The sequence below is a fragment of the Gavialis gangeticus genome, unplaced genomic scaffold (assembly GCF_001723915.1).
Source record: "Gavialis gangeticus isolate Ggan-Ray unplaced genomic scaffold, GavGan_comp1, whole genome shotgun sequence".
In the NCBI taxonomy this organism is placed as follows: Eukaryota; Metazoa; Chordata; order Crocodylia; family Gavialidae; genus Gavialis; species Gavialis gangeticus.
The window spans coordinates 1303052-1318043 of record NW_017729026.1 but is presented as its reverse complement, the minus strand read 5'-3'; the positions used below and the strand labels follow the sequence as shown (position 1 = coordinate 1318043).

Here is a 14992-nt window from a genome sequence, read left to right as displayed (position 1 = left end):
GTCGGAGCAGGCTCCCCACACATATGAAACTGCATCTGGGGATGATGAGGACCATATATTACGGTGCTTATGGCAAAGGTAGGGATGAATTTTTCTGGCAGTTACGCAATGCTAAGGCTAGCTGTCTGTCCATACTACAAATTAACATTTGTTTTGTACCTTCACAGTGCTAAATCAATGAATGTAAGAGTATGGTCAGACAAGCAATTTGCCATGAGGTAAAATAGGTGGGGATTTACCGCACATCAGTTGTTCTACATTCTTACTCCATGGCTTAGCTTTCCCTTAGCGCAGGATAAGAGTGTGCACGTGAACAGTTATAGTAGAGCAGCTAATGCATGGCAACACCTTTGAGCACTTTTACCCTATGTTAAGACGCTCTCATACACTCAACACTCGTGTTGTTTTTACAGCACAAATATGTGTAACCCCTAATCTGGGTATATTTCATTGACTCAAAAATGCCGTAGGCAGTTATTCTTCCCTGTAATGAGGTAACCTCCTGGTGTTTTAGTGGAACAAAGTTGCCTAGAGGCCCATTTGTCTATCCAGCAGAGAAACCCACAGGTGATATAAAAACATTGTATTGGTACATTTTTCCTTGCACAGTCCCTCAGTAGTGGCTTCTTGTCCATACTTTGATATCTGTCTTAAAGTTTTAAAGCACTTTTACATTGGACTGTTCTGTGTGACCTAATCCCTAGCTCTTAAAAATATTTTTTTTACTTTGTCTTTTGTCATCCTGCTTCATTTAATAAAATATGGTTTGTCTGCTTTGAGAAGACAGAAGAAAATATTTGGCAAAAATTGAAAGTTTTCCAAATCTTCAAAATGTTAGTGTGTACTCAGCATAGTACAGCGGGAACCAGAAAGAGTTGTTTAGTGAAGGGAAAGGTTAATGACATTTTCCAGGTATGAAATTCTGGAGATTTTCTCAGGAATTACTACCATTATTTTTTAAAGTTCATACATACACTTTTAATGTTCAGCTAGGCAGATAGACACACAGTCACCTACCCACCTATGAACAGAGAACTGCAATCTCTTATCCTCCTTTTTGCCTTATGCCTTGCTGTGACCTGAGGAAAAGAGAACATTTAAAAATAAATGAATCTTTGTAAACCCTAGTACCCTGATACCATTACGACTGAATGGAAGTGCAGCGTGGGCTGCAGAGCTGACTCAGCTCACCTTCACTTCCAGGATGGATGGCTGTGCAGAGCCACAGTGAGCCCAGCAAACTAAATATTTTTCTTTTAAATTTCACCTTCAGTAGCTAAAGGGAGAAGAGAAAGTTGGAGTGGAAGTGACCGATATTCATTGAGGAAGAGCTACCTGAGGTTACGTGGGAGTGTCTAGATCCAATAAAGTTGAACATGAGCTGGTCAAAGATCAGTTAGCATATTCAGTAACACAGACTGTATGATCTAGGCTCTAAGACCACGAGCTTTTGAAGCTGACACTCTCTCTTTAGTATGTGTTTATGCAATACCCAGTTCAGTATGACTGATTTGACTTTGGACTTTTATCTGCTAGTGTGGGACAAATACTAAATAACTACAATGTCAACAAGCTGGGGAAGTTTGCAAGAAGATTTTTTTTTAATGTTGTGACCAAGATTGTAAATATATCATGAAAACATGTGGCAAATTGTTTCTTCATAGGATGGCACTAGTTGAAAGAGTAGCTTAAAATTCTTCCTGAAGTGAAAGAGATTTTGCCTGTCTGACCATAGTCAACATAAAACTGCAAAGTAGCAATTTAAAAAAATCATAATTGTTTAGAGGAAACATTGTTTCTTGTAAATCTAATTTGGGAAGGTCATTTTATTGGACTTCCTAGAGTTAATATCAAATAATAATCAAAATGTGTCCATCACCTTGTAAGACAACTGGGCTCATTATAAGCAGAAATAGTAATTTTCTTTGCTTATTTGATTTGCTGATAACTCTTCAAGCACTGTAGAACTAGTGCATTTCTATTTTTAATTATTTACTACATTAGCAAATTATGAACATTGGCATCCGAGCAGTTATATTATGGGCCTGTGTGGCTGGTGATGGTTTTTGCAGCTGAGCACCAGTTGGCACATACAGTTTTCTGCAATGCTTAACTCTTAAATAAGGATTTGTTGATGTGACAGGACATATGTTGGGAGACTGTCATCATCTGTTAAAGTTTATGAGGTACATTCCTGTTCCCTTATTAATAATGTGTATTCTTTGTTTCACTGTGTCTCAGGAATTCTCATTGTTTTGGGGTCAACTAAGATGTATTTGTCAGGCTTTGTTTGTTTCAGACCATTAGCATTTTCAATACAATTAAATCACTTGTTTCTTTGAGAACAATCCAAAAGACAAAGATGATCAGAATACACCGTAAGTCAAGGCTCAGACTGCAAAAAAAAAGAAAGAATGACTGCAAAAATGAATTTGGAGAGCAAGAAAAATCTGAACTCTCTAACTGTAGTGTGGGTTATGGAAAATTCACTGTGACTTTTTAGACTGCCTTTTAAATATGTGTAAAAGGTGCCACTATGATACCACGCTCAGTAGGCCAGACCTGGCAGTATATTTTCAGGGCTGCTGAAAGTATACAAACCCTAGCAGCCTTTTTTCTCCAGGTAGAGAATATGCTGTGAGAATGTCAATGCCAGGTGTAAACTTATGCAAAATGCTATTAAGATATTTTTTCTGAAGGTCTTTTTAGAGGCTCTTTCTATATGATCCTCTTTCCTCTTTCTTCTACTTGCCAATGATTAACTCACTTCTAAAAAGAAAGTCCTCATTGTAGAAGAGGCTTAAATTATACATTATCAGACATGGCACCTTTTACTGAGGGCAGATAGTTCAAATTTGGTGAGATTTGACGTGGCAGAAGCTTGGCAGCTGTTTTATGGACATAATATTGAGTTAGTGGGCAAATTGGACCTGTAGACATTTACCCTATATTTATGGGAAAATGTCCACATCACAAACATAAATGTGACTCTAAATCCTGACTGATCTTCGTTTGACAAAGTCTCAGCAGAGAGGCCAAAGCAGTAAATGGCCATGAAGGTCATCACGGGTTTTTCAGCTCCAGCAATTGCTCTAAGTCAGAGTAACATTGGCTGAAAGGGGTAAGGAAGCTTCTACAGTCTATCCAATACCTGTTCACTACTTAATACAATATCTACATCTCCAGTGCTGCCTAGGTGACATTAGCCCCAATTCACTTTAAGCATTTCTTTCAGCAGCACTGATTTTTTCCTGTACTTATATCAGATTTCCCAAGACCTCACATTGTGCTGTGTTTATTCTCATTCATTATTGAGGCTGTAGGGTGCATGCTTCTACTTTCATCCAAGGAACACTGGAGAGGAACTCCTTTTGGAGTAGAGCAAATTGCTCCACAATCAGCCAGAGGATATTGCTATAAAGAGATGTGTCCTCCCTCTCTCATCTCCAGCCTCCACAACACCCTCCCAGGAATGAGTGTCCCAGTGAGAGACAGTTGAGCTTAAGCCTGAGACTCCCACATGATTCAGAGGAGTGTCATTAAGCCAAAAATATTTAACATTTATCCTGAGCACTTCCTCTTAGGGGGCAAACTTTTCCAAGGATAGCACTATTAGTACTATGTTCATGAGTACTTCCCTTTCCCGGTCTGTATTCACACTATTGTTTGCAAAGTATTTTTAAAAGGTTTCCTTTAGTTTGAGAGATATATGTATTAATTTATTTACACACACACACACACACACATACACACACCCTTATATAATTTAACTTTATAATACAATCTCCTAGATAGATAGATAGATAGATAGATAGTTATAGGATGCACACACACACGATATAGATAGATAGATAGATATTGATTTATATTGCAAACTAACACAATTAACTGAGCTATTTTACAAGACAGTCTCCTAAATTTTGTATGTAGGAGATTGTATTTTATATAATTTTATAATACAATCTCCTCTCTCTCTCTATATATATAATACATATAGATAGATATAGATATATCTCGATAGGAGATTGTATACATATTGTATACATTGTATAAATATATATATATAGAGAGAGAGGAGATAATACTATATATATATAAAATATATATATATAGGAGATGGTATTATAAAATTTACATATCATTTAGGAGATTGTATTATAAAATACATATATACACACCCACATGCACATACATATAGGAGATTGCATTATACCATTAGATAGAATACAATCTCCTAAATGTAAAATTTAGGAGATTGTATTGTAAAATAGCTCAGTTAATTGTGTTACTTTGCAATAAATAGAATGGACCTTTGAGCATTTCTTGCCTGAAAGTATTAAACAGTCTGCATCTGCTGATAGTACTGAACATTTTGGACTTTATCTTGGGCCCAATCATAATTTGTTCCTCATCAAAACATGTAAATATTGGTTCTCCTGAGATATTTTTACCTAGTCTCCTAGGAGACATTCCAGTAGATGGCCCAATCTAGCACAGAAGTCCACAGACAGACAGTCTGGCTCCAATTTAGTGCCTCAGTACTAACATAACTGAAGTCATTTATATTTTGATACTGAGAAGTTCTGTAGCTGATCTTGCCTCCTTTCACGTTAGTAATATCTGGCTAAAGCTCATGCTTGCAAGGGCCAAAGGGCTGTGTTTTTTTAATCAACAAAATGTCTACAAAAAGGTTCCATTTTCTTTCTTTTTTGTATAGAGTATTGTAGTCAGAAGTTCAGTCTGTCTTATATCTATTTCTCTTGCAGTCACATTCAAACGAGTGTATAACTACTGTAGATGATTCCTTTCTTCTTGCTTTCTTCAGGTCTTACCTTCTGTTCTATTCATTTGTGCCATTTAAGTTTTTTTTATATTTTAGAATCTGAGTGTGTCCTTGGCATCAGGTGGAAGACAATGTGGTGATTTTTAGGTTGTTTATCCCTATTTTTTAAAACATTTAATGAAATTGACCTCAGTACATGAGGAAACCTACTTATTACTCCTTCCTCCCTGCTGCTGTCTAGGAAGTGAAGAGCTCAACTGGGAAATATTAGAATTTACTCTCTAATGTTTGTGGTAGTAGTGTGACTTCAGTGAACATATCTTGCTAGAATTCATTATTCTGAAATCAGCAATTGAATTAGCCTGAAGAAGAAATGAAGTCTCTTAAATTTAATTTTATGTATATATGCAAGCCAGAATTCTGCACACAGTTTTATCAAAAATGTAATACAATAAATCCAATTTCATAGCAATATAGATAACAATTATATAGCAATATAATATCCATCAGCTATGCCACAGACTAAGAGTAATGGTCTCAAACTTCAGCAAAGGAAATTTAGGCTGGAAATTGGGAGGAACTTTCAGAATATGAGGGTTGTCAAGTATTGGAACGCTGCAAATTTGCAAGAGCAGGTTAGACAGACACTTAAGAAAACACCTTTAATAGGAAATTTAAGAACAAAAAATCATCCATAGGCTGGATTATGTTAAGTATTGTCTAACCCAGAGGTGGCCAACCTGTGGGATGGATGCCACAAGTGCCACAGGCAGCCTCTGTGTGGCATGCAGAAAACTGGGGAGGTACAAGTAGCACAGTGACAGATAGGGGAGGGAGCAGAAAGCAGAGCAACAGATTGGGTAAGAGGAAGGGATTGCAGTAGCATGTAGGGAGGGTGCAGGATTAATTTGGGGAATACCTGCCAAAAAGCTTGGCCCCCACTGGTCTAAACCAAGATGATAGATTTTTATCCCATTACCTGGATTAGCTTTTAATGCTTTGTTTTTCTTTTTCCTACCCACCTTCCCTCTTTGAGCTGCCTCCTCTCCTTTTTACTCCTCCAATCCTCCCTTTGTATTATTCTAGTCACTGCTTTCTACTTAGAAGCTCTGCTTCCTGCAATCCCTTCACAGAATCTGATGAAGCAAGGTGCTGTTTATGAAAGCTTATACATTAGATTTAGTTAGTCTGTATGGTACAAATCTACCCTGCCTTGTGAGAAGTTTTTGTCAGGGATGATCCTACCTGGAGCAGGGAGCTGGACTAGATGACCTCATAAGATCCCTTCCAGTCCTACTTTCCTATGATCCTGTGAGTACATATGGGTTGGGTGAGTGGAAAAGGAATGGAGATCAGGCTTTGTTGGGTACCTGAAGTTGAAGCAGAAAGCGAGTTTAGTATTTCATGAGTGAGTCCCTGCAGTGAAGAGGGGGTAGATGTTGGGACAGGATGGGAGAACGAATCAGTATGAGCAAAATGTATGGGTAGGAAAGAGGTTTGTAAAGTGAAACTTTCTAAAGTGAAACTTTGTTTGTGGGATAGCCAAGGATTCAGACTGACTTCTGTGCACTCACAAATCATAAACACTGGAAAAGGAAAAGACTTCTTAAGTTGCCTTTCCCTGATAGTGTTGGATAATTCTCTATAATATAACACAATAGTGAGTGGCTTTTCTCCGTCCAGTTTTACAGGGCTTTTCTCGGTCCAGTTTTACAGGTCTTCAGTGAAGAAACTTATAACACTGAGCATAGGAAATTGTTATGTAGCCAAGTGTTGCAAACTTTCTTCTGATCATCTGAGATATAGAATGGTCCCATGGCTTGGGCAGTGTACTGGCTAACAAGAGACAGTTTGTGTTCCTGGCTCAGCCATTGACTTTCTGTGTGGACTTTGACTAGTCAACTAACTGTCAGTTCCTTTCTAGCAATAAAGTTCTTTATATACTTTTGTTAAGTGTTTTGGTATCATTAGATGTAAAACAAAATAGTCTTATAATAAATATACCATTCCTTGTATTCATTTCCTGATGCCATTCCCTTCCTTTGTACAACCTTAAATAATATATTTCCTCTTTAATAATTATACCTTCCGTGAGTTTGTAAATGGCAATCATGTTTCTCCTCTACCGTAGTTTAGTCAAAGTATAAATATTTGGTTCTTTTGATCTTTCTTCATAAAATACTACTTCAACATCCTTGCCCTCAGATTTTGCTGATTAGTTTCTGAACTACCTTCCATTTGCCACATTTTAATTGTAACTTCATAATAAAATAGCTCCACATCTAAAGAATTTAAGAGAAACTCATTGCAATTTTAAGTTTTCGAAGTCTTGCATATAGCAGCTTTTGAAATAATTGCAACATAAATGTAATGAAGACTGAAACTCATTTTTCTTTCTTTCTTTTTCTAAGGACCCACCAATGGCAGTGACCCTTGGCCTGCGAATGGAAGAAATGATTTTTAATCTAGCTGATACACATTTATTTTTTAATGATTTAGAGGTAAGAACCAAAGACTTTAACATGACTTTGTTTTTCCAGTTTATGAGTTTTGCTACCCATGAACAATTTTCATACAACTGAGTGTTTACTAATACAGATATTGCTTTTGCATTTGTCCTGCTCTGACACACAAATTATACGGAGTTAAAAGTGTTGGGATTTAGTGCATATCAGCTATTCTGTGGTAACTGTCATGTGTTCTCTGTTATCTGATAGTAAGTGAAAGCTAAAGCTTAACTTGGATAGTTTATTCCTGAAGGAAACAGGGCCACATTGCTACAAGTTAGTTTCTACTGACTGGGGGAAGGGAGTAGATATACAAACATTTACTGTGAAACATCTGTGAAACAGGTGATGCATGGATCCATCCTCCCCTTTAACTTGGTGTAATTGGTGTGTCTGTAAATGCCTGATCAGTTGGGGGCAGTCATGTGACAGTAATTTTCAACAGCACCAGGTTACACACATGAAAAATCGGGAGAAGCATCCACAGAATATAATCTCTGCCCTCTGCACCAGCACCTTGTTCTGTAGTTGTTGTGTGGGTTTAGAAAAAGATGCTTAAAAAGTGTTGTAATTGTACTGTAATGCTTTAAAAGTATCCAAATTCTATAGATTTAGTGATGTCTATGATATCTTGCTGGGAAGGAGCACATGTGCTTCCCATCTCTTGTTCCTAAACTCAGATGGTATCTCTGCCTCAAAAGAGGTTACAGAAGAGGTTTCAGTTCTTTCCCCACATTTTTGTGTTGCTAGTCTTGTGGCCCTGAACCACCCTTTCCTTCTCAGTGAAAGGAGAAGAGTTCTCACTGGAAGTGTCTACACATGTATTAATACATGCCTACATTGAATGCACCTTTGCTTAAGGTGTATTAAGGCAATTTAGGTGTGTGTCTACCCATGGATGTGCTAATGTGCATTAGGTGCAAATAGCTATGTCGCATTAGCACATGTGTAGATCCACTAAGGTGCATAACGCAGTCTATCCATTGACGCACACTGTGTTAATGCACATTAGTGTATCTACACATGCATAAATGTGACTTAGCTATGTGTGCCTAAATTTGATACCTGCTTTATGCAGGTATCAAATTTAGGCTCATATAGGCTTAAATCACCATTTTTAAGGCACATTAAGAGTGCACATGTGTAGACACACATGCTTAATGCACTTTTAAAATGGCGATTTTAGGCTAAGCCTGCTTAAAAGAGGCACGTGTAGATGAACCTACTGTTCACTTGCAAAACTACCTTATCAGGGTTTTGATAATCATAACAACAGGCTTTGAGTAATGTGCAGACAGTTTGGATCATTGTCAATGGGTGTGTCTACACATGCATTGGATCTGGGAGCAGTTTACTCATAAATAAACTACTCATGAGTAAATGCTCCTGGACAGGTGCCTACATATGTCGGAAAGCAGGAGCAGATTTGCTGCTAATGGCAGCAAATTGGTCTCACTTCTTGGCACCCTGCAATGGGCACCTGCCACCACCAGAGGGGACTTGAGCCTCTCTGTAATAGGGGGCCTGCTTGGGGCCGATCTCAGTGTGGCCTGCCCACCTGTTCCTGGGCTAACTGACTGCGTTCTTGTCTGCCATGCCTTGTTGTTAATTAATTATTTAAAGATGTAATTAAGTGGGAGGCTGCCCATTTCCTGCCCCGACGCCAGGGGGCACTATCTGTGGCTCCTTTCCTCCCCTACACTGCAGCCCAAGCCTCACAGATGGCATCTATCTAATTTGTAATCACTGGCCCCCACACTGGGCCTAGTTCTGGGCCAGTGGGACCAGTGCTGGAAGATCCTGATCCTGCTGTGGGGCTTGCACTGGTAGATCCTGATCTCTCATTACCATCCCTGGGACCATGGAGCTGGCACTGGGTGATAAGGATCTCCCAGCCCCCAGCTCCCTGATCATGATTTCAGACTGGGGCGGGGTTGGAGCTCCTTGATGTTGGGCAGTGGGACTTAGTCCCCACCTAGGCTCCAGTGACAGAGCCCGCCCTGGCAGCAGGCAGCTCCCAGGGGCAGGAAGCAATTTTCCACTGCCTGGTGACCAGCTGACCAGGAACAGATTTGCTCCCATTCAGGCATCTACATGAATGTTACTGTGCAGTTAGAAATTCAAGTAAATTTGTTACTTGCATTTATAGGTAGCAAATTTACTCGAAATTAGTGAGGTTTACTGTGCAGTAAGCATCTGCATGTCTAGCCGCACGTGCTTACTGCACAGTAAACTGTGCTACTTCACAGTAAGGTGTCTCATTTACCAACATACCCAACATCTGTAAAATCATAGAAATTGAGAACAAGCCCCCAAATATCTCCTGAGACTCAAGGCCAAAATTTTGCCCCACAAAAAAACCCCCAAAAGCAACCAACCTCCCCCCTGCTGCCCAAACCCAGGTACCAATTCTCATTGTCTGCTATTTGCAGTGGGGTTTCAGAGTTAAAGACACCAGGCAGGAAAGGCTCATGGGTAAAATATGCCAAAAAAACCTCCCAAACCCTTACTGTGATATTACTATAATATTTTATTCCCCAAGGAAGGAGACAGGCTTTGCTGAGTTGTGTCCTGAACCATCTGGATTCACTTTCAATTATTTTTGGTCCAAAAGACTGGAAATTTTCAGTGGGCACATCTCCACATGGCGTCATCCTTTTGGTACTAAATGATGGTGCAATAACAGCCTGTACTGCACTGTGCCAGTCGCATAGTTGTTTTTTAGCTGCTACATCACTGTAGCAGCACACTATAATGAGGGAAAGCATTGGTGTGGCAATATAGCTTCAGTGCAATGGTTTTTGCCTGTCGGTGCTACATGGCTATAGCACATCACTTTGGCGATGTAGTGTCACATGTAGACACGCCTAGCCTGTCAATTTTTTTATCCCAGTCATATAGTTAGACCAGTGATTCTCAGCTAGGGTGCTCCAGCATCCTGGAGTGCCTTGAGATCCTTTCAAGGGTGTTAGGGAGTCACACAATGTTAGTACTGTTAGGTCTATAAACCTAATTCACAATATAAGCCCTGAGATTGCAAATAGAAATTCATAGTTGTGGTCTTTCCAGAACAGCTGCTTTATTAGTTCTCTGTAGTACAAAAAAAAGTGAAAACATTTTCTGAAGGGTGCTGTGAGTCTATCCAGGGATGCCTCAAGTCTAAAAAGGTTGAGAACCACTGAGGTAGACTAAACATAATCAAAGTAATTAACCTAGTACACAGAAACTTCCAGTTCTTTGTCAGTCTCAAGGAGGTTCAAATCCTCATCTGCCCACCCACTTGAAATTCTGCAGCTTTTGAGTTGGCCCTCATCGTGTTTAATTCTTAACACTTAGTAATGCATGTCCTGTAGAGATTTCTGGCAATCCAGTCTCAGTAAAGTGCATATTCTGCAGGCCAGTTTCCTGAGGGCCTGATACAGTCCTGTCACTTTCAGAGTTCTTGCTAGATTTCTGAAGGTCCTACAGACATATCATTTCATATGGAATGGTGGAAGTTTCTCCATCCCACCTCCCTCTCTCAAGATCTGGTCCTGCTGAGGATTACAGATCTAACTCTTCAGTTCAAATTGTTTCTCCCTTACAAAAAATTGTTCTGAGTGAGGAACCTGCACCTCGAGGAAGGTATCCATCCTAAGCTTTCCATCTGGAAGCTTATTCAGTTCCCCAGGTTCTTTGTGTCATGCACTGAGTTGTGTTCAGCTGGTGGGCTGGCCAAGCATTCTTCCTCATAGCCTAAGATCAGCAGGAAGTGACCACTCATTCAAGTCATAGAGTTACCCAAGACAAAGATTTCTATGGACAGACCATTGTAGTTGACTAGCCTATTGCAATCAGTACAGATGTACTGTCAAGTGAAAAGCAGGCTCATCCACAATGCTTTTTAAGCATCTTTTTTTTTCCAGTCCTGAAGGCTAGTTCTGTTCTAATAAACTCTGAAAACCTCACAAATGCATTGGAAAACAGCCCCTCTTATGCTTTTCCAGATCCTCTCCCAACCTGGATCAGCTCCTTTCTGCTGAGTAAAGCTGGTAAAGTTCTTTCCCCAGGTAAATGTATTAGTTGCAAACAGCAGCAGCAAACTGGAAGCTGGTAAAGCTTGTCTTAAATTTGCTGGTGAAGGAAGCTGAATGATGCATTTTTCTCCCTTCCTTTCAGACAAGGACTTTCCTAATAGGTACTTCCCTCCGTTCTGGTATGGGCCACAGCCATTAGGGAAATCAAGAGCTATCACACTGAGTTTTTTTTCATTACTTTCACTGGCATCGTTGTTCTTAGTTCCCCCAAAGTCAAGAGATAACAGTATCCCAAGCTCAGATCTTTCCCAGTTCCTTGAATCTTTTGTTCCAGGGCCTATCCTTCACCTGAACTGCACCTGCCTTCTCCAACAGTATGAAATCTGAGAGCTGAAACCCTGCATAGTCCTCAGCTAGGGGGTGTTTTATTGCACTCTGAGTCATCACTTGACAATGCAAATGCATTTGGTGAATGTTCTCTTCCTGGTGCCTCACGCAAAGGATAGATTCCAAATCAATTTTTCAAAGCATTGCTTAGATTTCTTTCTAATGGACCTTTGCCCCAGCATGCTCAGATTTCAAGTGGTGACCCTAGGAACTGTGAGGCCCTCACTGGCAGGTTTCTTTAAGGTTTGCCTGAGTTCCAGCGGCAGAGTTCAGCACAGAAGAACTTCACCTTGATTCTTCTGTACAGCCTTTGTTTTTCTCTCTTTGAGCCTTGTGCACACTCACTTTAGAACGATCTTCCCTTCAGTCAGCCTGCCAGCCACAAATTCTGCAAATCGAAGGCATTTGCCATTTTGGAACATCACACTGAGCCTTTTCCTGTTAACGCTTTTATAACACAGAACCCTAAAAATCATTCTTAGGCTCATTCCAGATTTTGATCTGATTCAAAACATCTCTCAGCTTCAGTTAATTTCAGGGGTATCATTTAGGGACCTAACTGTAAGATTAATTTCATCAAGCCTAGTTTCTTGGATGTCTGCATGCAACCAAATATTTCCTAGCCAAGACTCAGCCTTATTTCAGACCAAACTGTTGTATTACAAGAGGACTGGAAATGCTGAGACTTCTGTTTTGAAATGCATTAAATGCATAATTTCTGAAGTATAAAGGAAGGCTGACAGGTCTCTTCCATTTCTTCCACAACTAGTTAGCAATCCCAGATTTTGTCCTTATATTACACACAAAAAGTATAGTGAGGCCCCCTTCAGAATCCTTTTACCTTTAGAGTGAATTTCTCATCTGTCTATTTTTAAGACATTAACAGCACTTCTTAATGTGCAGGGATGTTCTAAAAGCAGCCAGGGATTTTTTAGCTTCATCATGAAAGTTTTGTTGGCCAGCATCTCCTACTCTTGCATACTTTGTCCTAGGCTGAATTAGCTGCATTAGCCCAGAAGATTGCAGCTATTTTGGATCATCATTTATGGGGAGACACTCTCCAATATAGCACGGTCCTGAGCTGTTGATGGTCTTTAACAAAAGAAAAATAATTGTGAACTTGTGTAGGGTGTAGAGCTCAGTTCTCTCATCAGTTCATTCTTTAAAAGACATGATAGACCATGCCCATTACAAGCTGCAGTCACTTTAGGTATGTCTACACCACAGCAGTGGCGAGTCCAAGTGTGCCCTACCTACACACTTCTGCACAAGCTCTGCACTGGTAATACTACTTTTAGTTACCCAGTCTTCCGTGCTTCTGTGTTTGACCCTTCATTATCTTTTTCTCTTTCTGGTTCAATGCGATCACCACTCACCAGCTCCTGGCAGTAGTGTCTAAATTATTGAACGTCTCTGCATATGAGAATACAGCTTTGTTTTTTTTATATGTATTTGACACCAATCTGGAAGTTCCCATTTACAGAGATACTCTTCATTGGGTGCATCTACACATTTATAAAAGCATTGTAGTTACTGCACATTTAGTTTAGTACTTCCTTAATCAAGTACTAACTGAATATGCAGTAACTACATTTAATGCACAGTACCACCAGCACATGTTTTTTTTGTGATGCTTACTGCACAGTAGCCTAATGACACTGCAACAGCATATTAGCACAGTTTTTGACTGGCACACTACTGCACAGTGTTATTAGGCTACTGCACAGTAAATGTCTCGTGTAGATGTGCCCAGTGACTTAGTAATTTTTATTCTAAGTAGTAAAATTCCTGTATTAATTCAGGTTGGATTTTTCTTCCCTCAAGTTGTTGCATACTCAAAATATGGATTTGTTGAGGGCGGGAGAGAGCAGGATTATTGCTTGGGAATATACTTGCTTCTCTTGGCTTTTATACAGGGATCTGGTGCTCTAGAAAATTCTTGTCCCCAAGCAAACTATGATTGCTTAAGGGGTGGGACCATATCAATTATAATGCCCAAGTTAATGAATATTGCATTGTTACAGGACTATTGCACAGGTAAGAAATTTGAGCAAAAACCATTGTGCTTTGCCTATCATGCATAAGCAAATGTAACAGTCAATCTCTACAAATAAATCTGAGTAGTAATTTGAACTTATGTTTTCTCTGTGTATAGCACCAGAGTAACCTACTGCAGTTCTTGCAGGTTTATCACAACCTTGGAAAACCAAATTTATACATTTTAAAGGAATTTGATATTGATTTAGAGAGGAATGAAGTACATAGAACCTGTGATTTGACTTGTTTCTCAAGATGAAATTAAAAAAAAACAAAAAACGATCTACACAGTATTTTTTTTCCTTTCATCTTAAAGAAGGAAAAAAGTTCAGGTAGTGGTTTAAATAATCCACAAAACTTGGCAGGCAGTTCTGGCCAGTATTAAATGGAGACAGAGGCATGTACATGAAATGGGTGGTTCTGTACATCCTGAAAATGTGTAATGCTGAATATCTGCTGTATAATAGCATTTTTGTTTTCAATGCAGTGAGTCACTGTTTTTACTGGATAATGAAATTACAGTCCATTCCAAGAGAATAATTTTTTATGGACAATTTGTAGGCTCTGCACTCAAAGTAAAATTTTTAAACTCTAAAAATTCCTACAAGGAATTAACTGCACTGGAACATGACTTTAAATCAATATTTCTTCAAACAAAAGTTAGTTATTGTACCTGGACTAATTCTGTACACATTCAGTAATAGAAAATATATTTTATCTTTCTTAGTCCTGAATTTGCACAGCCAGTGGCCCACTGTGACTTGAGTGTAGCCAGTACTGTAGCTGTTATGAAAGGTATTTTACCTTAAACTTCAAATTAACAGAGAGCTTCCTCCCTCCTCCCCCCATTTCTCTCACATCTCTGTTATGGATATATTACAGCCTGAACTTGTTGCACAACATCAGAATTGTTTCTACTGGGAGTGGGAGGGAACTGACTAAAACCTCCATGAAACTTCTGAGTTTGACTTTACAATGAACTTGAATAGTCTATATATGAAAGTTGACAAAAATTTTACAAATCCATTTAGCTGGTAGTTAACTACTTTACTGGTTATCAGGTAAATAAATTAAGAAGAAAGGAGTGTTTCAGTAGAATGGAGTGGGCATATGAATTGGTTGTAAGATCTCCCTATGGGGTGCTCAGTAATGCACCAGAGAAGGAGGCAAGTAGCAGTGCTCCCTGAGCTCTAAAACAGACTGTTTGGCGGGTGAGCCACAGGGAAACATAAAGGGAAATGCATTTAATGACTGCAAATTGC

General features: G+C 39.3%; 1 protein-coding gene and 1 long non-coding RNA gene across 10 annotated transcripts in view; one reads left to right on the top strand and one right to left on the bottom strand.

Moving 5' to 3' along the window:
• The window catches only part of LOC109299753, a 25542-nt gene extending 20397 nt beyond the window's left edge, over positions 1–5145 (bottom strand). Inside the window, exons 1-2 of the long non-coding RNA XR_002097987.1 lie at positions 5062–5145; positions 1022–1079 (exon numbers count right to left, since the gene is read on the bottom strand). This is a non-coding gene — a long non-coding RNA (uncharacterized LOC109299753). The remainder of the gene's footprint in view (positions 1–1021; positions 1080–5061) is intronic.
• EYA4 (EYA transcriptional coactivator and phosphatase 4) overlaps positions 1–14992 on the top strand; it is a 100663-nt gene that overhangs the window by 71145 nt on the left and 14526 nt on the right. For all 9 annotated transcript variants that reach the window (XM_019520253.1, XM_019520252.1, XM_019520251.1 and 6 more), the window contains one exon: positions 7195–7284. In XM_019520253.1, the coding sequence (XP_019375798.1) occupies positions 7195–7284 (90 nt within the window). The remainder of the gene's footprint in view (positions 1–7194; positions 7285–14992) is intronic.